The following is a 22,791-nucleotide window of genomic DNA, read 5'->3' on the forward strand; positions in this document are numbered from 1 at the left end:
CAAATTCCTATAAAAGCTAACAAGCTACAGTTTTTCCTGGGGTTAGGGAATTATTATGGGAAATTTGTAAGATGGGCATTGAGGTTAAGTGAGTTCAAGTATGAAGTCATTCACAAGTCTGGTAGCAGAAATACAAATGCAGACAGTTTAAGCTGAAAAGTAGAAGTGATACAAACACTGAGTCATAACCTTGCACAATGGCAAGCAGCACAACAGGCTGACGTAGGACACAAAGAGTATGTGTCACAGCTGCAATTCACTATGTGTGATGGAATGTTGTGTAAGACAATGAGGTTGGGGATATGGGTAGTAGTGCCAGTGGAGCTGAAAGGGGAAGTGCTGAAAGAAGCATATGATGTATTGTCAGGACATGGGGGTTGTAGAACAGTGAATAGGTGAGTAGCAGAACGCTACTAGCGAAAGCCGAGGAAAAAAGATCTGGACCAGTATGTGAGAGGTTGAATATAATGCATGAGTTAATACCTTTCCAGAGGTTACCAGAAGCAACAGAACTGTTTAAAATGATTGGGCTGGACCTCCTTCGGCTTTTCAGTGGGGCTCCAGCTGAGAATCAGTTTGTACTGACTCTTATTGATCATTTTTCTAGATATGTGGAAATAATGGTAATCCCTAACCAACAGGCAGAAATGGTAGTGCAGGCATTACTCAAAGCAGGATGCCCAAATTTTGAGTGCCAGAAACTATGATTACAGATTGAGGAACAAACTTTATGTCTGGTTCGTTAAAGCAGCTGAGTATGCCGCTAAAGGTTAGGAAGTTAAGGACAAGTTCACTGCGTCATCGGGTTAATGGTAGGACAGAGAGGGTACATTTGACAATTAGATGGAAGCTGAACCATTATGTGAACTTACTCCATAGCAATTAGGATATGTACAGTGTGTCCCACTCCAACCTCCCTGATTTCAAAGACCAAGGAAAAAAACCACAGTAGATAAGACAATGAAAAATGCACCACATTGTAGAGCATCTCAAAGAATCTATTTATTTATCATCAATACACCTCTACATGTGAACCATTTGTAGTGCAAAGAATATCGAGTCTATATTCAATTTCTTGCCAAGTTCTTTGAAACATTTCCTCTATTATTGTTGCAATCACATTAGTGATGTGATGTCGCAACATACACTCATGCTCATAAATTACGGATAATGCTGATACATGGTGAAACAATGCTCTGGTGGGCAGTTTGTGGGTTTAAATCACCTCGGGTATGACCACGTGGTGCATTTGACCTGCGGTCGTCACACGGTGGCGCTAGCAGCAGTCCACATATGCAGAGGTGTGTTGGTGCATGTCAGAGTACGGTACAGCGAGTAAGTGTGCAAATGTTTTCAGACGTGCTAATGGTGACATTGTGTCAAAAATGGCTCAAAGAACACATGTTGATGATGTTATGAGGGGTAGAATACTAGGGCGACTAGAAACGTGTCCAGGCGCTACAGTATGGGACGTCCACAGTGTAAAACACCACAATAAGACCGATATCTCACCATCAGTGCCCGCAGACGGCCATGGAGTACTGCAGATAGCCTTGCTCGGTGTCTTAACACAGCCACTGGAACAGTTGTCTCCAGCCACAAAGTCTACAGACGACTGAACAGACATGGTTTATTCACCTGGAGACCTGCAAGGTGCATTCCACTGACCCCTGGTCACAGGAGAGCCTGTAAAGCCTGGTATCAAGAGCACAGTACATGGTCATTGGAACAGTGGCCCCAGGTTATGCTCATGGACGAGTCCAGGTATAGTCTGAACAGTGATTCTCGCAGGGTTTTCATCTGGCATGAACCAGGAACCAGATACCAACCTCTTAATGTCCTTGAAAGGGATCTGTATGGAGGTCGTGGTTTTATGGTGTGGGGTGGGATTATGATTGGTGCACGTACACGCCTGCATGTATTTGACAGAGGAACTGTAAAAGGTCACGTGTATCAGGACATCATTCTGCACCAGAATGTCCACCTTTTCATGGGTGCAGTGGGTCCCATGTTCCTCCTGATGGATGATAACACACGGCCTCACCAAGCTGCCATCGTGGAGCAGTACCTTGAAACAGAAGATATCAGGCCTGTTCTCCAGACCTAAACCCCATTGAGCAGGTCTGGGATGCTCTTGGTCAACGTACCACAGCATGTCTTCAAACCCCTATGACAAGTCAAGAGCTCTGACAGGCACTGGTGCAAGAATGGGAGGCTATACTCCAGCAGCTGCTTGACCACCTGATGCAGAGTATGCCAACCCGTTGTGCGGCCTGTGTGCATGTGCATGGTGATCATATCCCATATTGATGTCGGGGTAAATGCACAGGAAACAGTGGTGTTTTGTAGCACATGTGTTTCGGAATGGTTTTCTCAGCTTATCACCAATACTGTGGACTTACAGATCTGTGTCATGTGTGTTCCCTATGTGCCTATGCTATTAGTGCCAGTTTAGTGTAGTGTCATGTTGTGTGGCACCACATTCTGCAATTATCCTTAATTTATGAGAATGAGTGTAGGAATATCATCCAGTTTGGTCACATACACGTGGTCCTTCATGAATCCCCACATGAAGAAATCAAGTGGCATAATGTGGTGGCCAGGCAATGGATCCTCAGCATCCAATCCAACGACTGGGAAATTTCCAATCCAGGAACTTGCGAACAGCCATTGACCAATGTGGTGGAGCTCCATCTTGTTGAAAAATGATGTTTGGTTGCAAGTCTTGTACCTGAGGATACACAAACTGCTACAACATATCCAGATACACTGACCCATTCACTGTTTGCTCTGCAAAGCAGAACAGTCCAACAATCCTGTCGTGCATTAGCCCACACCAGACATTTACTTTAGGGCTATCATGAACATGTTCAATGACAATGTGTGGATTTTGTGAACCCCAAATCTGAACATTATGCCTATTAACCCTTCGTGGTAGATGAAAGGTTGCCTCATCTGAGAATAAACATCTTTCCAGGAAGCTGGCATCCATATCAATATCTGCAGCATATCCGCAGCAAATCGTTGTCAGTGTAGTTTATCATTTGGCATAAGATGTTGCAGAATTTGCACTTTGTAAGCACACATAGGAAGAACCTGGTGAATTACGTGATGCAATGTTGATCGAGGTACATGAAGTTGCCTAGATGCTTGAATAGACTTACATGGGCTTCTGAGAAATGTTTGTCTGATGTCCTCCACTGTCTCTTCTGAAACTCTTTAATGTGCACCGCTAGAATATTTCAGAACACTTCCTGTTGCCAGAAACTTCCCATACCATTCCTTACTTGTTTTCACGCCAGGAGGATCACATTCGTACACATGACAATAATTTCTTTGCACAGTAATCAGTGATTTTGTTTCTGTAAAGCACACTACTGCTTGTGTGCACAGCTGTGGAGTCATCATTTTTACTTCATGCGACTATGCTGCAATCTGGTGATGATACTTGGCACTTCTGATGCAGGAATATAAATTCTTTGAGATGCTCTACAATTTGGTGCATTTTTCATTGTCATATCTACTGTCGTTTTTCTCTCCTGGCTCCTTGAAATCAGGAGGGTTTGGGTTGGACACTCTGTATTTATCTTTCATTGTAAGTGCATATAATTCAAAAGTTCATTTTGCTACATGACTATCACCATATGATCTAGTTTACAGCAGGAACATGCCATCACTGCTTGACAAAATAAGGCCAAGAGTTGGCAAGGATGGGGAGTCCATTAAGGATTTTGATAGAAACAGTGAGGGAAATTTGGAAACTTGATAAGGGAGCAAACACCAGAGCTCTGGAATGCCAACAGCCATTGGGAAAATGTATGGGCAGATTATCGCAGAATAAAGTCAGTCAGTGGGTAATGTTATCACTCTCTTACATTCGGAAAGGTCAGATCAAGAAATCTGTAACTTGATATCAGGGGTCATATGAGGTAGTTGAAATAACATTGCCAATGAACATCAAGTTCAGTTACTGACTCATACAACAATTATTCATGTTGGGCATCTGAAGCCATCTAAAAGAACTTCTGATGCTTTGATGCAAGCACAATCATCCATTGAGGGTAAAGCTATGGGTAGTAGGAAGAAAAGGAAGCACAGGAACCTTGCACATCTCTACAGCAGATTCCATATGGGTTAAGACCAAAGAAGTAAGAGAGAACAGTCGTGTGTTTTGTTAGAATATATATGGGTGAAAGTTAAGCTGATCAACATGTTATTTAGATATTTAGATGCATAAGTGATTACCGTATCATTTGAGGGTGAGGACAGGAGAGACAGAGGGAGAGAGGAGTTTTGTTCATGTTTCATGCAGTGTTAAACTTCTATATTAATTTGCATTTAAGCTAAAAAACAGAAGACTTCTGAAAGGAGGGAGGGAAGTTCCCTGTTCCCAGGTTGCTGCACATCAAAGGAAAGATTAAGCAAGTTCTTATCTTGGCAGTGCTGCCCCTCTTCACCAGGAGTGGAGCAGGGGTGCTGTGTGTACTACCATTGGAAACATGAGTACTTTTTACAAGGAAAGAGAATGCAGTGCTCACAGGCCATCATTGGGCACTCAACCTGACCCAGAATGCTTAGGAAATGCATAAAGAGGTGAGATGTAGCTACGTTGGGAGATGGAATGAAGGACATACTGAAGGAGAGAGTGACTAATGTAGCAAGGAGAAATAAGGCCACCATGGAACGACACACTGCACAGTTAATTGGTTTCGCACAAGAGGTATTGAACAAGACATGGGCACTTGGATGTTAGCAACAGAGGTAACACACCTGGTAAAGATGACACTAAATAGTGTGTACCTGGACCTTGAAGTTATATGGGCATGAGTGGAAGTTTTGGCTAAGGAAATGGCAATAGCAAGATTTCTGCAGTCTTTAGCCAGTAGCTTGTGGGCTTCTCAGGTAGAAGTAACAGATCTGCAGGAAGATGTCTTACATGTTGCACACGGGCAGTTGAGTCCAACTCTGTTAATACCAGATCAGTTCTTGGTGTGCCTGCAGAAACTGCAGAAGGACATGCTGCTGGAATTTGAATGAATAATTGAACCATACAAATCAAATCTACCATCCTATTCAACATAACAGCAGTTAAGATTAGGATGGATCTTGCACAGTTGTATGTATTAATAAGATTTCTAATTAGCAACTAGAGAGCTAGCTTCAAATGTTACACCATACACTCATACATGTTACAGGGGAGAACCTTGAAAAAGTTAGTCCAAGTAAAGACAAAGGATATACTGCTGATTGCAGAAGATGATGGTAGCCGTGAAGTGATGTCACTAACTGAACTCAAACATTGTTATGTGAGAAGGTTACTATCTGCCTGACCCAGATGGTGTATACAGATACTGGGACATGTGACATGCAGATGTACTTAGGTAAATCAGAAGGTCAGGACTGTCCATGTGAGATTCTAGAGCCACAACCCTACTTCCAGCAAATGGGTCCACACTGGGTTTATTCTGCAAACATTACCAAAGATGTAGTAGTTAACTGATGTGGTAACATAGGCTCACAGGAGCTAAATGTTTGAAACTGCATGGGAGTGGAATAATTACTAAAGGGATGGACTGTGATGTAACAGGGCAGACCCTTCCCCTCTCAACTGCTGTTACAGGGGAAACCAAGTTGAACATTCTGCAACCGCACTTTTACCAGCCAGGGAAGCCACTAGTGGTACTTCCAGTGTGAAATCTGACCTATCCGAGAGAAACATTGTATCCTAACCTAATCCTATACTTAAACCAGCCACTACACACATAATATGGACATGTTTCAGTAGAGCAAATTCTTTCACATGTACAGAAATATCGGGAGGAACAGCAGCACACAGCCAAGACCCTAAGTGTCACAGCCACGGGCATGATGTTGGTGGTGACTCTGTTTTGCATAGCCTTTGTCTATCTTAGGCAGAGGGCCAGTTGTCAATGTGATCCTACAGTCCATTTGGTACCACTGGATACTTTATACATAAGAAGCTATCAAAGGTGCAAGAAACTGGGTATAGTAATAAGAGAATTGAGTTGTTGTATATAATTAATTGTGATGCAGAAGACAAGGGAATCTGAGTGTTCTTAAAATGAGCATTGTTGCTTACAGTACAACACATCATAAGGGCGAAATGAGTGGATGTATAAGTAAGTAGTTGTTAAGTGTTTTGGAGGGATTAACACTTAGGAGGTAGCTGAAATGAGAACAGAGGTTTTACGCAGTAGAGTGAGGAGAGATGCATGAACCAATAGGCTAAAATTTGTAGAGGGACTGTGGGGCTTTTGAGCATTGTGCTTAATGTAAGAGGAAAATTGTAAATAATATGTGTCTGTTGTAGGCTGGTCACAGGTTCAGACCCGGATCTGAGTCTTCCAAAGACAGGAGGTATGTAATGTGTTGCTATTTTTGTGCATTACTGGGTGAGAAGCACCCCCACTGCTGCCATATGTGACAGAAGTGGGCAGTCACAGAGGAGCTGACACGTAATTTCACAAGCAAGCCTGTTTGTGATAGCTGGAACTCCAAGTATTTTCAGTTGACACCACATTGGACAACTTGGATGATGATGATGATGATGATGATGATGATGATGATGACAAAACAACATCCAGTCCACAAGTAAAGATCTCTGACATGGCTGGGAATTGAACCTGGGCCCATTGCATGGCAGTCAGACATGTTGCTATGCAGCTAGGGGGTAGACTGTTAATCATTGTAAATATCCTCTGATGCTAGCACACTTATGCACAGTCTGACAGCAACATTGACAACATCACATCCCTGCAAGTCTCTATCATATGATGGGCCAACCAGCGAGCAGCAGACGCCAGTCTGGTCAGCCCTCTCCATGGTTCTAAGTCACACATGTGGACATAATGGATGAGCCCTCCTCAGACTCCTTGACAGCAACCAAATTCCTGTATTTGAGGGCAGTAGTTCACAGCCAGGACTGTACAGCCACCATTCATCCACACCAGGGCAAGCATCTAGTCTGGTACCTGTGGATGCCTACGAGAATTCAGCAGACATTTGCGTTGCTGGCACTGCTCCCTCAGGGCCAAATAGTGCTAACTCAGGCAAGTACCAACAAGTGAGGTAAACAGTGTCGGCAAAGCAGGACATGGACGTCAAATGGCCATCCCACCACCATGACCTTCTGATGTCATCGGCACCACCGGTAGACCACACGTCTGCTTGAGGCATGTCTGGAGCATCACAGCACTACAGCATTGTAGCTTGAGAATAAATAAAATATGTTTTATCTTACATCAGAGTCTTCCTATCCACCTGCCACTCCGTCATCTCTACACCATAATGATCCCACTTGCCCCAGGTTGCTATATTAGGAAACTAGTTGAATTTACAGTACTAAACATTTTCTATGAAAGATGATGTTTCCTTTATGTGATTTAACAGCCACTATAGCAGAGATAGAGATCAGGTAGGTTGTATTTGCTACACAAGTATAAAGTGAACAAACAGTTTAGTAAATTTGAAACTACGATTTGACAGAAAATAGTGGCAAGGGAAACATAGGAAATGATACAGATGGCAATAAGAAAGATCAAAACAAATACACTCCTGGAAATTGAAATAAGAAGACCGTGAATTCATTGTCCCAGGAAGGGGAAACTTTATTGACACATTCCTGGGGTCAGATACATCACATGATCACACTGACAGAACCACAGGCACATAGACACAGGCAACAGAGCATGCACAATGTCGGCACTAGTACAGTGTATATCCACCTTTCGCAGCAATGCAGGCTGCTATTATCCCATGGAAACGATCGTAGAGATGCTGGATGTAGTCCTGTGGAACGGCTTGCCATGCCATTTCCACCTGGCGCCTCAGTTGGACCAGCGTTCGTGCTGGACGTGCAGACCGCGTGAGACGACGCTTCATCCAGTCCCAAACATGCTCAATGGGGGACAGATCCGGAGATCTTGCTGGCCAGGGTAGTTGACTTACACCTTCTAGAGCACGTTGGGTGGCACGGGATACATGCGGACGTGCATTGTCCTGTTGGAACAGCAAGTTCCCTTGCCGGTCTAGCAATGGTAGAACGATGAGTTCGATGACGGTTTGGATGTACCGTGCACTATTCAGTGTCCCCTCGACGATCACCAGTGGTGTACGGCCAGTGTAGGAGATCGCTCCCCACACCATGATGCCGGGTGTTGGCCCTGTGTGCCTCGGTCGTATGCAGTCCTGATTGTGGCGCTCACCTGCACGGTGCCAAACACGCATACGACCATCATTGGCACCAAGGCAGAAGCGACTCTCATCGCTGAAGACGACACGTCTCCATTCGTCCCTCCATTCACGCCTGTCGCGACACCACTGGAGGCGGGCTGCACGATGTTGGGGCATGAGCGGAAGACGGCCTAACGGTGTGCGGGACCGTAGCCCAGCTTCATGGAGACGGTTGCGAATGGTCCTCGCCGATACCCCAGGAGCAACAGTGTCCCTAATTTGCTGGGAAGTGGCGGTGCGGTCCCCTACGGCACTGCATAGGATCCTACGGTCTTGGCGTGCATCCGTGCGTCGCTGCGGTCCGGTCCCAGGTCGACGGGCACGTGCACCTTCCGCCGACCACTGGCGACAACATCGATGTACTGTGGAGACCTCACGCCCCACGTGTTGAGCAATTCGGCGGTACGTCCACCCGGCCTCCCGCATGCCCACTATACGCCCTCGCTCAAAGTCCGTCAGCTGCACATACGGTTCACGTCCACGCTGTCGCGGCATGCTACCAGTGTTAAAGACTGCGATGGAGCTCCGTATGCCACGGCAAACTGGCTGACACTGACGGCGGCGGTGCACAAATGCTGCGCAGCTAGCGCCATTCGACGGCCAACACCGCGGTTCCTGGTGTGTCCGCTGTGCCGGGCGTGTGATCATTGCTTGTACAGCCCTCTCGCAGTGTCCGGAGCAAGTATGGTGGGTCTGACACACCGGTGTCAATGTGTTCTTTTTTCCATTTCCAGGAGTGTAGGAAACACAAGGCAGCAACAAAAAAGTTGGCCAGCATGAGGTATAGGACAGCAGGTGCCAAGTGCTGATATAAATATGGTAAAAAGAATGTCCTGATGGAATGTAAATATTTAAAGACTACAGGTAACAAATCACCAAATAGCAGAGGTGCTGAGTCATCAAAAGACTGAAAACTTTGCTGGCTTTCAGACAAATCCTTTATGGAACTGTGCAGTACACATACAGTGACCTGTGCATTGTAGCTTGATTCACTGTTCACCGTCAGAGCAATTTAGCCATTTTGTGTGTGTGTGTGTGTGTGTGTGTGTGTGTGTGTGTGTGTGTGTGTGTGTGTGTGTGTGTGTGTGCGCGCGCGCACAATATCTGATCAAAACTATCCAGACACCTATTACTGGACGTCAATATGGTATGTGTCCACCCTCTACCTTTACCTTTACCTCTACATTTACAAAATCTGCTGGGATCAATATCAGGGTGTCAGAGTGTCTGTGGAGCAATGGCAGCCCATTCTTTCTCAAGGATCAAGAAGGTAGTGGTGTTATATGCTGAGGACTGGAGGGAAGTCACCATTCTAACTCATTCCAGAGGCATTCCATTCGATTCAGGTCAGGACTCTGGGCAGGCCACTCCATTTCAGGAATTTTATTGTCCACAAACCGTTGCCTCAGAGATGCTGCTTTACAACAGGGTGCATTGCCATGCTGATACAAACTATCAATATTATGAGAAGGAAAGTTGCTACTCACCATATAGTGGAGAGGCTGAATCGCAGATAGGCAAAACAAAAAGAGTCTCGCGATTATAGCTTTCGGCCGTTATGACCTTCATCAACAATACACAGACATACAGACGCGCGTGCGTAACACACACACACACACACACACACACACACACACACACACACACACACACACACACACATGCACACACACACCTGCAGTCTCAGGTAATGGAAACCACACTTGATGAAGGCCTTACTGGCTGAGAGCTGTAACTGTGAGAATCTTTTTGTTGTGCCTATCTGTGATTCAGCATCTCTGATATATGGTGAGTACCAGCATGCACTCACACACGCAAATGCAACTCACACACAAAACTGCAGTCTCAGGTAACTGAAACCACACTTGACGAAGGCCTTAATGGCTGAGAGCTGTAATTGTGAGAATCTTTTTGTTGTGCCTACAGAAGAATGCTGAAGATTAGATGGGTAGATCACATAACTAATGACGAGGTATTGAATAGGATTGGGGAGAAGATGAGTTTGTGGCACAACTTGACAAGAAGAAGGGACCGGTTGGTAGGACATGTTCTGAGGCATCAAGGGATCACAAATTTAGCATTGGAGGGCAGCGTGGAGGGTAAAAATCATAGAGGGCGACCAAGAGATGAATACACTAAACAGATTCAGAAGGATGTAGGTTGCAGTAAGTACTGGGAGATGAAGAAGCTTGCACAGGATAGAGTAGCATGGAGAGCTGCATCAAACCAGTCTCAGGACTGAAGACAACAACAACAACAACAACAACAACAATAACATCTGCAACTCAGCATCTCTGATATATGGTGAGTAGCAACTTTCCTTCTTATAATATTGTTACATTCCATCCTGGATTTTCCACTGTTTGATACAAACTATCATCATACCCACACTGCTCTTCTACTGTACACAGTACACATTGCTGTAAAATGTGTTCATATTCTTCCACATTTAGTATTTTCTTAAGCATAATAAAGGGCCATATCCTGACCATGAAGAACCCCTGGATACCATAGCACCATCACCTCCTTACTTCACTGTTGGTCCTATATGTGACAGCAGATATCATTCTCCAGGCATTTGTCAAATTCAAACTCTTCCTTTGGATTGTGATAAGTTATAATGACAGTGCTGGAATGAAATTTTCAGTGGAATGTACCCTGATATGAAACTTCCTGGCACTTTAAACTGCTTGTCGGACTAAGATTCAAACTCAGGACCTTTGCCTTTGATGGTGTAGTGCTCCACTGACAGAGCTACCCAATCACGACTCACAACCTGTCCTCACAGTTTTACTTCCACCAGTACCTCATCGCCTACTTTCTGTGCATCACAGGTGGTCTCCCACGAAACTTGCTAGACTAGCAGTCCTGGGAGAGAGGATATGGAGGCATAGCTTAGCCACAGCCTAGGCGATGTTTCCAAAATGAAATTTTCAGTCTGCAGTGGAGTGTGAGTTGACATGAAACTTCCCAGCAGATTAAAACTGTGTGCAGTAGACCTTCTGCAGAGTTTGGAAAGTCAGAAATGAAGTACTGGCGGAAGTAAAGCTGTGAGGGTGGGCCACGAGTCATGCTTGGGTATCTGTCAGTAGAGCACTTGCCCGTGAAAGGCAAAGGTCACGAGTTCCAGTCTCAGTTCAGCAAACAGTTTTAATCTGCCAGGATGATTTACAGTGACAGTGGTTCATCACTCCAAATCATTTGTTTCCGGTCATCCATTGTCCAGTGATGTTGCTCTTTTACACCACCTCAAGTTTCACCCAGCAGTCACTACAGAGATGTATGGCTTATAAAGAGCTCCATTCTTTTTAACTTCCTGTACACCACCATTGTGCTGGATGGACTGCTGATAACATTCTGAGACTCACAAGTGATCCTTGCCCTGATTTCATGCCATTTTTACAACCAGCCTCCACGATGGTTGATGATCTCTGTCTGGCACTACATGATGTCTGCATGGTCTTGGTTTAGCTGTGGCTGTTCCTTCACAATCAACTAGCAACAATCAACTTGGACAGCTTTAGGATGATTGAAATGTCCCTGATGGGTTTGTTAATCAGATGACGTTCAGTGAGTATTCCACATTCAAAATTACTGACCTCTCCTAAAAGACTCATTACTGCTTCTCTATTCACAACACAATACACCTTGCCTTCTTTTGTACTGTATGGTCTCCTGTTGTAATATCTATTCATCAGTTACACATACAAAGGAATGTCTGGATACTGTCGATCAGAAACTGTATATGCTTATGAGAGAGAGTACTGGAAAGTAATGACTCTGAATTTTTCATTCTCTTCTCAAGATTGGTTGATATATTACATCTGATGCATATTACTCAGTCAACTTTCCCACTTCACTGACTCAAATTGCAACCACCTGTCACTAGAGGGCTTCAAACTGTGCAAACTCTTTGCTACTAGAGGGTTCTAAATTGTAGTGTGTAATATGGCAGCATGTAACCTAGCTATGCTGGTGTACTACAAGACCATCAGAAAACTAAAAGCACACATTTGAAGAGTTTGTCCACACATGGAGCACTCTCTCCTTCAGCATGACAACATCAAACCACACAAGAGTGCTGTGACATCTGCGACAATCTGACACCTCAGGTTCACTGTCATCGATCATCTTCCATACAGTCACAAATTGGCCCCATCCAGTTTTCATCTTTTTCCAGAAGAGTACCAACAATGTGGGAAAACATAGATTGCTACTTACCATAAAGAAGGCACATTAAGTTGCAGACAGGCACGATTAAGGAAAACACTTGCGTAAAGCTTTTGGCCCCATCCAAAACCTTTATGTAAGTGTCCTTTAATGATGCCTATCTGCAACTTAACATGTCTTGTTTATAGCAAGTAGCAGTCTATTTTTCCCTACGTTATTGATAGTCCTACCTGGAGTTTCCATTGTAGAAAACTTACCACATCTTTAACAACTTCATTTTGATAGTGATTGAGTGGTGCAAGCAGACATGAGGCTGTAGTTGGACCAACTAAGTCAAACATTCTACAGTGACAGTATCAATAAGTGGCCTCTCGTTTGGAGAAATGTGTTCCTCACTAGAGTGACTATGTTGAGTAATAAATATGTGGACATGAAGCATAAAGACTTAGAACACTAATTAAGTTTGTTTTATTTAAAAATGTTTAAGAGTTTTCACATAAAAATTTCTGAGGTATTACTTTGCAGCACGCCCTCATATGTATTACTCTATAGCTCTGTAAAATGATTCACCTGAGAGCTCTTTAAAGACACAGAACAGAAGAAATAGAAATTAAGACTGTCACTACAATTTAAGGACCTTTCTATTATGTACAATAATACTGAATATTTTCTATCATTATTTCGCTCTGAAGTGGGCATGCTCATTTCATTAAGATTGTGCAGAGTATTTCTGTTTATTAGTGTCTATAATGTTACAAAGCTTTGTCAATATTTGTCATTCTTTTCTCATAACAGTTTGTCCTGCCTTGAAAGACCCCTTCCCAGGATGGGTGGATACCCATAATGGACCTATGGGATTATTAATTGGAGCTTCCTCGGGAATCCTGCGGTCATTGCGAGGTGACGGTAACATGCATACTGATCTTCTGCCAGTGGACTTTGTTGCCAATTCTCTGATAGCAGCTGCATGGGACACAGCTGTCAACAAGTATGTATTGTTCTGATATTGCACATAGTGTGCACTGCCCAATTTAATGATCAGTTGTCTGCAAAAGGCAACAATCTAAGACATAGTTTTGAATGGTTATTCTTTACTTTCTTTCAGACTGTGTTATTGTTATTACTTTCCTTTCACAGATGTTAAGTCTGGTTAAAAATGGAAAGTGACGCGGACCTCGATCAAGCGTGACTTCCTTTTAACTGTACGGTATATGTTACATTGCATTTAGGAACTTTCGATTAATTGAACATGTATCAATAATTACAGATTTCTGTAGTTGTATATATATGTTTGGATGTAGCTGTATTGTGTTGATGTACTGGTGGATATTGTGTGATATGAATCCTGTAGTTGATAGTATAATTGGTATAATGTCAACTTTATCCTGATGCCACATGTCCTTGACTTCCTCAGCCAGTTGGATGTATTTTTCAATTTTTTCTCCTGTTTTCTTCTGTATATTTGTTGTATTGGGTAGGGATATTTCGATTAGTTGTGTTAATTTCTTCTTTTTATTGGTAAGTATGATGTCAGGTTGTTATTATTATTATTCTTTACTTTCTCAGACGTTAAGTCTGGTTAAAAATGGAAAGTGATGCGGACCTTGATCAAGCGTCACTTCCTTTTAACTGTATGGTATGTGTTATATTGGATTTAGGAACTTTCGGGTAATTGAACATGTATCAATAATTACTGATTTCTGTAGTTGTATATATAAGTTTGGATGTAGCTGCATTGCATTGATGTACTGGTGGATATTGTGTGGTATGACTCCTGTAGTTGATAGTATAATTGGTATAATGTCAACTTTATCCTGATGCCACATATCCTTGACTTCCTCAGCCAGTTGGATGTATTTTTCAATTTTTTCTCCTGTTTTCTTCTGTATATTTGTTGTATTGGGTATGGATATTTCGATTAGTTATGTTAATTTCTTCTTTTTATTGGTGAGTATGATGTCAGGTTTGTTATGTGGTGGTGTTTTATCTGTTATAATGGTTCTGTTCCAGTATAATTTGTATTCACCATTCTCCAGTACATTTTGTGGTGCATACTTGTATGTGGGAACGTGTTGTTTTATAAGTTTATGTTGTAAGGCAAGCTGTTGATGTATTATTTTTGCTACATTGTCATGTCTTCTGGGGTATTCTGTATTTGCTAGTATTGTACATCCGCTTGTGATGTGATCTACTGTTTCTATTTGTTGTTTGCAAAGTCGGCATTTATCTGTTGTGGTATTGGGATCTTTAATAATATGCTTGCTGTAATATCTGGTGTTTATTGTTTTATCCTGTATTGCAATCATGAATCCTTCCGTCTCACTGTATATATTGCCTTTTCTTAGCCATGTGTTGGATGCGTCTTGATCGATGTGTGGCTGTGTTAGATGATACGGGTGCTTGCCATGTAGTGTTTTCTTTTTCCAATTTATTTTCTTCATGTCTGTTGATGTTATGTGGTCTAAGGGGTTGTAGAAGAGGTTATGAAATTGCAATGGTGTAGCCGATGTATTTATATGAGTGATTACTTTGTGTATTTTGCTAGTTTCTGCTCGTTCTATAAAGAATTTTCTTAAATTGTCTACCTGTCCATAATGCAGGTTTTTTATGTCAATAAATCCCCTTCCTCCTTCCTTTCTGCTTAATGTGAATCTTTCTGTTGCTGAATGTATGTGATGTATTCTATATTTGTGGCATTGTGATCGTGTAAGTGTATTGAGTGCTTCTAGGTCTGTGTTACTCCATTTCACTACTCCAAATGAGTAGGTCAATATTGGTATAGCATATGTATTCATAGCTTTTGTCTTGTTTCTTGCTGTCAATTCTGTTTTCAGTATTTTTGTTAGTCTTTGCCTATATTTTTCTTTTAGTTCTTCTTTAATATTTGTATTATCTATTCCTATTTTTTGTCTGTATCCTAGATACTTATAGGCATCTGTTTTTTCCATCGCTTCTATGCAGTCGCTTTGGTTATCCAGTATGTAATCTTCTTGTTTAGTGTGTTTTCCCTTGACTATGCTATTTTTCTTACATTTGTCTGTTCCAAAAGCCATATTTATATCATTGCTGAATACTTCTGTTATCTTTAGTAATTGGTTGAGTTGTTGATTTGTTGCTGCCAGTAGTTTTAGATCATCCATGTATAGCAAATGTGTGATTTTGTGTGGGTATGTTCCAGTAATATTGTATCCATAATTTGTATTATTTAGCATGTTGGATAGTGGGTTCAGGGCAAGGCAGAACCACATAGGACTTAATGAGTCTCCTTGGTATATTCTACGCTTAATCTGTATTGGCTGTGATGTGATATTATTTGAATTTGTTTGGATATTAAGTGTGGTTTTCCAATTTTTCATTACTATGTTTAGGAACTGTATCAATTTAGGATCTACTTTGTATATTTCCAATATTTGTAGTAACCATGAGTGGGGTACACTATCAAAAGCTTTTTGGTAATCAATGTATGCATAGTGTAGTGACCTTTGCTTAGTTTTAGCTTGATATGTCACCTCTGTATCTATTATCAGTTGCTCTTTACATCCTCGTGCTCCTTTGCAACAGCCTTTTTGTTCTTCATTGACAATTTTGTTCTGTGTTGTATGTGTCATTAATTTCTGTGTAATGACTGAAGTTAATATTTTGTATATTGTTGGTAGGCATGTTATGGGGTGATATTTTGCTGGGTTTGCTGTGTCTGCTTGATCTTTAGGTTTCAGATACGTTATTCCATGTGTAAGTGTATCAGGGAATGTGTATGGGTCTGCAATGTAACTGTTAAATAATTTAGTTAGATGTGAATGTGTTGAGGTGAACTTCTTTAGCCAGAAATTTGCTATTTTATCTTTTCCAGGGGCTTTCCAATTGTGAGTAGAATTAATTGCTTGGGTGACTTCATGTTGCAAAATTATCACTTCAGGCATTTGTGGTATCATCTTGTATGTGTCTGTTTCTGCTTGTATCCACCGTGCATGCCTGTTATGATGTACCGGGTTTGACCATATGCTGCTCCAGAAGTGTTCCATGTCTGTTATGTTTGGTGGATTGTCTATTTTTATGTGTGTGTTATCTATTGTTTGGTAAAATTTCTTTTGGTTTGTGTTGAATGTTTGGTTTTGTTTCCTTCTATTTTCACTTTTTTTGTATCTTCTAAGTCATTTGGCCAAAGCTTGTAATTTCTGCTTCTTTTCATCTAATTGCTCTATTGCTTCTTGTTGTGAGATTTTGCCTAACCTTTTTCCTTTTTTGTCTGATATTTCATTTCTTATAAATTGTGTTAGCTGTTCGATGTCTTTTCTCAGTTTTTCTATTCTGATCTGTAGCCTGTGTTGCCATGCTGGTTTTGTGGGTTTCTTCTGTGTGTTGGTTGGTTCTGATCTCTGCCTAGTGTGTACATTTAATGTAGTGAGTGCTCCTACATAAACCAGTAGTTGTAACTCTTCCATAGTTGTGTATTCATTTATTTTGTTGTGTATGATTGTGTTGATAGTTTTTATTGTTGTTTCGACTTGTGGGCTATTTGGTGGTCTATGCAAGAATGGTCTAATGTCTGTATTTGTGTCTTTGTATTCTATATATGTCAACTGAAATTTTTCTTCTATATCTAACATGTGTGTCACTTCATGTTCTATTTGTGCTTGTGCTGGTGATTGTCTTAAGATTTCGTTTTCCTCTGACTGTTTAATTGATGCGTGTTGTTCTTTGTTTGTTTGCTCTGGGATGTTTGAGTCAATTACTGTATTTTCTTCTTCTTCTAATTGCACATTATTTTGTTCCAGTATTTGTTGTACTTGTTGTTTGATGTTTTCTAATTCTGACTGGGGTATCCTGTTATTTTTTATTATTACACGAATCTGATCAGCTAGACATTGTTCTGTTAAAAATTTTAATTCTGGGTATCTGGTAATAAATGTTGTGTATACTTGTGATCTGTATCCAGTTGTGTTGGTTCCTAGGTTTGTTGCTTGGTAATAACAGAACATGAGGTGTCGATTAACTTCATCTGACCATCTCATCCTCTGTCTTTGTTTTCCTTCTAGGGTGGTTGCAGGAAGCATATCCTGCAAAACACCTCTATTTGGATTTAAATCATTTTCCAGTTGGCTAGCAGTGTCATTACCATTGTGGGCGGGCATAGGGTTCAAGCGTCGTCCCCGACCATGACGGCGCTTGTCCGAGGCTTCTTTAGTTCTGTCCTGAACCAAGTAATCACACTAAACGGGGGGTTAGTCCTATTAGTGGTTTGTTCTTTTCGTCGCCTTTTACGACTGGCAGAACATACCGGAGGCCTATTCTTTTCCCGGGCCTCCACGGGGGATTTCCCGTTATTATTGTTATTATTATTATTATTATTATTATTATTATCTTCTTCTTCATCATCATTATCATTACCACTGCCCAGTGCAAGACTGGATGTGGTATTGTGGACATGTAATGTGGTAACAAAAATATATATGTGGAACACAGAGAAATGAGAAATCATTCTAGTGATGATATGGGTTGCAAATGGGAAAATACACTGACATAAGTGATTTTTGCAAAGGTCAATTATAATGGCTTGGTGCATGGGCAGGCATCTCAGAAATGGCCAACCTGGTTGACTGTTTGTCTGATGCTGTCGTTAGAACATTGGACTCGCATTTGGGAGAACCATCCATGTCTCTAATCTGCATCCAGCCATCTGAGTTCCCACAGTCATTCCAGTCAAATACTGGGATTGTTCCTTTGACAGGGCCTGGCCAGTTTCCTTCTCCATCCTTGAAACAGTACAAGCTTATGCTCCATCTCTAATGATGTGGACATTGATGGGATATTAAATCCCAGTCTTCCTCACTTCCCGTTTTCCTATGTTGACCCAATAGCATCATCAATTATGACTGCAGCATGCACAGGCTGACTCAGACTGGACCAGGAATCAATGAAAATTGTGTCACCTGGGATGATTACTCAAGTTTCTTGCTACATTAGGTACACAGTTGTGTCCTGTTATGCTGTCATCCAGGTGAACGCCTGCTAAAATGTGCACCACGCCACAGACACAGTCCACTGGGAGCAAGTATAATGCTGTGGGGGCATTCATGTGGGCTTCCCGGGAATCTGTGGTAGTAATTGAAGGCACCTAGACAGCTATTGACTATGTGAACATTATGGTGGGCCACCTGCATCTCTTTGTGCTTCATGTCTTCCCAGCTGGTGGCAGCATGTTTTAGCATGATTACTGTCTGCGTCACAAGACCACAATTGTGCTGCAGTGGTTTGAAGAGCATGAGAGTGAACTCACTCTAATATCTTGGCTACCATATTTGCCTTATTTAAACCTGGTAAAAACATACTGGGATGCTATTTGGCACCAGCTACATGCCCACAAATCTTGGCTTGTAATTGCATCACCTGTGCACAGATGTCTAGCCCCACACACCTCTGATCCCATGGCATGCAGACTCACTTGTGTATTGTATTCCAGAGGAGGATCAACATGCTGTTAAGCAGATGGTAATGATTTTTTGGCTCATCAGTGAATGTAGCTTATTTACTTGTTTCCAGTGATAAGTCTTCCATCACGCCATTTTGTATCTATCCTTATTCAAAATACTGTGATAAAAGATTTATTTAACTGAATGAGGTTAATAGTATGATCAACCGAAGTGTGTGATAAAAAGTGAATCTTGAATTCCTGAAACTGCAATTACCTTCCTCTAAGTTACAGAAAGAAAGAGACACATATATAAGGAGAAATAGACCAGAGACAGGCATTACCAACAGCAATCTACAACATGCATGTAAAACTGAACAGATCAAATAAGCACAAAAGCCAGTCTGTGAGATATGAAGGCTAGAGCTTGATTGTCTTATCAGACGACATTTATGATTCCAGAATATGAAAAGTAATGAGTAGTATTATTTTTATCATTCACTCACAGCTAATAAAAGGAAAATACAGGATATAGAGTATTAATACATTCATCTGATGCACAACATTTGCGGCAATTACCAAAAATTGGTCTGCATAACAACATGATATGTGGTCATCTAACCAGAAAACGTTTTTTGGACATGGTAATGGCTCTGGAAGCTATCCTATTATTAAGTCACAATAATTAGAAAAGAATTTATGTGCAAAATGGTGTCAAAATGCACAGGTAATCATTTTAAGTATACAAACAAGGGGTCTCTCCCTCATAGTTGGTGCAACAGACAACACCAAAGTGCATTTGCTTTGCCTGGAGTGAACATCACTATATATTGTAATTACTGCAGTAAATACTCAAAGTGGGCACCACTGGCTTGACAGCATAACTCAAGCCATCGAACCACAGAATGATGGATATTGGGTAATGTTTCATTGGCTTGATCTCGGACATCTCCTGCAGCAACAACAATTCAAGCTATGTGTTCTTCCATAGTGTTTACAGGAATTTGCTATAAAAGAGCCCTCGCATGGCTCCAAAGATAAAAATCAGCTGGTATGAGGTCTGAGGATCTTGCAGGCCAGTGAAAAGGTCTATTATGTCCAGTTCAGTGTCAAGGATATTGTCTGTCCAAGCATCTTCTCACTCATCTTCTAATAATTTCCGGGTATGCAGCCGGATCCCGTCGACATTCTGCCACTATATTTCGGCCCAGAGACGTCCGGCCATCATCAGGTGAGTACACAACTACTGAAGAGCCCAGGGGCAGTCGCGGTATTTATGCCGAATCTCGCGCATGTGAAATGTACTGGCATCCTACAGCGCATGCGTCAGGTGTTGACATGCGCAGCATAGCTGAGTTGTACGTGCTGCCCTCGGTGGTGGAAATAAAGGTTCATCTAGTCATTGAGTATCGAATTTTATCCCCGGTTTCCGGTTTTTGGGATTCCGTAATCAAGGAATCAGTGGAAATACGTCTTGCCAATAATCTTATAAATCGTGACAACGGCTTTCAGCTGGATAACAATTGGAATCCTGTTATTAAAATTATACAATCACAACGGAATCGACAGTGTCATTCGATACTCAATGACTAGATGAACCTTTATTTCCACCACCGAGGGCAGCACGTACAAATCGGCTATGCTGCGCATGTCAACACCTGACGCATGCGCTGTAGGATGCCAGTACATTTCACATGCGCGAGATTCGGCATAAATACCGCGACTGCCCCTGGGCTCTTCAGTAGTTGTGTACTCACCTGATGATGGCCGGACGTCTCTGGGCCGAAATATCGTGGCAGAAAGTTGACGGGATCCGGCTGCATACCCGGAAATTATTAGAAGAAGAAATACGCCGGGAAAATTTCAGAAGTCACATCTTCTCACTCAATTTGTGAAATGGGAAGGCACCCCATGATACTGGAAGCACATTTGTCTTCTGGTTTGAAGTGGCACATCTTCATGAAGACCAGGAAGAACATGTTTCAGAAATACACAGTAAACACAACCAGTGGAAGAGTGGTGTGGAAGAATGTAAGACTGCACTACTTGATTGTGAATAATTGCAGCCCAAACATTAACTGAAAATCATTCCTTAAAAAGTTGAACAGCCATACCTCAATGATTTTCACAAGACCATCCATGAGAGTTGCGACTGTTGAACACTCACTCATGGGTGAAAGTCAGTTCATCAGTCCACAGAACAGTGTTTGCATGGTCAGGAGTTAGCATTCTTTGCTGTAAAAACCATATGACAAAGCCATTCTGAATTGGAAAATCAGTGGGTAGACGGTCCTGTACCTTATACAACTTGTAGGGATGACAATGATCATCACACAGAGTTCTCCAAACACTGCTAGAATTAGGATTTGCAGCACGGGCAATGGAGCGTATGCTATCTGAAATGAAATACTGTTGTCGAATATTTGTAGAACTCATTCCTCGAAAATTTGATTATGTACACTCTGTGATCACCTCAAGCATGGAAATCTCCCTGTAATGTGCCTCTTTGATGGAGATGATGACCGAGAGGAGAGAGAGAGAGAGAGAGAGAGAGAGAGAGAGAGAGAGAGAGAGAGAGAGAGAGAGAGAGAGAGAGAGAGAATTAAACTTACGGATATGTACCACCAGTTATCACATTGCCAGTCAGACTTGTAAAGGATGAGCCAGACAATAGGAGATTTTACTTTATTATATGAGCCTCCAACTAGTAACTTCATTACCCCATTACGGCCAAGCCACGGCCGGCAGTGTTAGCTGCCTGTAAATTCTTTCGTCCCACGGTCTAGTAACAGGAAGTCAGCACCGAGAAAGGGCACCTTGTTCACGCGCCTCTCTCGTGTGCTGACGAGGTAACGCCGTCCCAGGCGTTGCTTAGCAGGCAACGCTCTGGAAAGTTCCATGCCGCCCGCACGGTTTTCTCGGTCCTGACCAATCAGGGCGGAGGAAGCCGCGTGGTGCGTCGAACATACCCGGCCGCCCGTCGCCGGGCTCGCTCTCTTGTATTCTTGCTCACCCGTGAGGCGGATGCGCGCCCTGTAGCATTGAACATCTCCCGCTTCTCCCGGTGCTGCGGCACTGTGGACTTAGTTTTGGCAGACAACCACTTTCGGTAGCTTCGCGAACAATGTTCGCCAAATTGCAAGCTCTGGCTCACCCTCACCTCCCTAGGCCTATGTAGCCCATTTCATCATGCTTTAGCCAATAAATGGCCTTTCTCTAAAAATTACACTATTATTCCATAACGCCCACCGCCTGCCCATACCCGCCATCCTGTACAATTATTACGTTCCAAGATTATCGCCCAGTGTCACGATAGCCTGCAGGCATGTCATAACGGCCTTCGAGCCACAAACTGCCGAATAGCCGCCCATTATTTCTGGACAGGAAGACGGAAAGACGTGCAAAAGTATATACAAAATTGTCTACCTTGTGTTAAGAGGTCCTTACCACCTCGAACGAAAGTGCCTTTACAGCAGGTACCAGAAGCCACTTATCCCTGGGCAGTAGTAGCAGCAGATATTGTCGGTCCTTTCCCTGTGAGCCCCCAAAATAATCGGTATATTCTGTCCCTTATAGATCATTTCTCTAGGTTCTTGATTCTCATTCCTATACCAGATATGTCCGCTGAAACAGTAGCGCGTGCTTTTGTCACCCATTTGGTGTTACCATATGGAAGCCCTGAAGCTGTACTCACAGACCAGGGTACGAATTTCATGTCTGCGGTATTTACCGAAGTTTGTCGGTTATTGCGAATTAAAAAGTGGCGAACGACACCGTTCCACCCAAAAGCAAACGGTCGCCTGGAACGAGTCCACCGCACCGTTATGCGCATGCTGTCTTACTATGTTAATAAACATCACTCTGACTGGGATAAGTATGTTCAATACATTACGTCAGCTTATAACAGCCGTGTCCATGAAGCTACAGGGTACTCACCTTATGAAGCAGTATATGGCCGC

At 42.4% G+C, this 22,791-nt stretch overlaps 1 protein-coding gene across 1 annotated transcript in view; it reads left to right on the forward strand.

Moving 5' to 3' along the window:
- Nucleotides 1–22,791, forward strand: part of LOC124711506 (fatty acyl-CoA reductase 1-like) — a 239,946-nt gene that overhangs the window by 156,984 nt on the left and 60,171 nt on the right. The window contains exon 5 of the mRNA XM_047241619.1: nt 13,219–13,411. Within this exon, the coding sequence (XP_047097575.1) occupies nt 13,219–13,411 (193 nt within the window). The remainder of the gene's footprint in view (nt 1–13,218; nt 13,412–22,791) is intronic.

The sequence above is a fragment of the Schistocerca piceifrons genome, chromosome 8 (genome assembly GCF_021461385.2).
Source record: "Schistocerca piceifrons isolate TAMUIC-IGC-003096 chromosome 8, iqSchPice1.1, whole genome shotgun sequence".
NCBI classification, from domain to species: Eukaryota; Metazoa; Arthropoda; class Insecta; order Orthoptera; family Acrididae; genus Schistocerca; species Schistocerca piceifrons.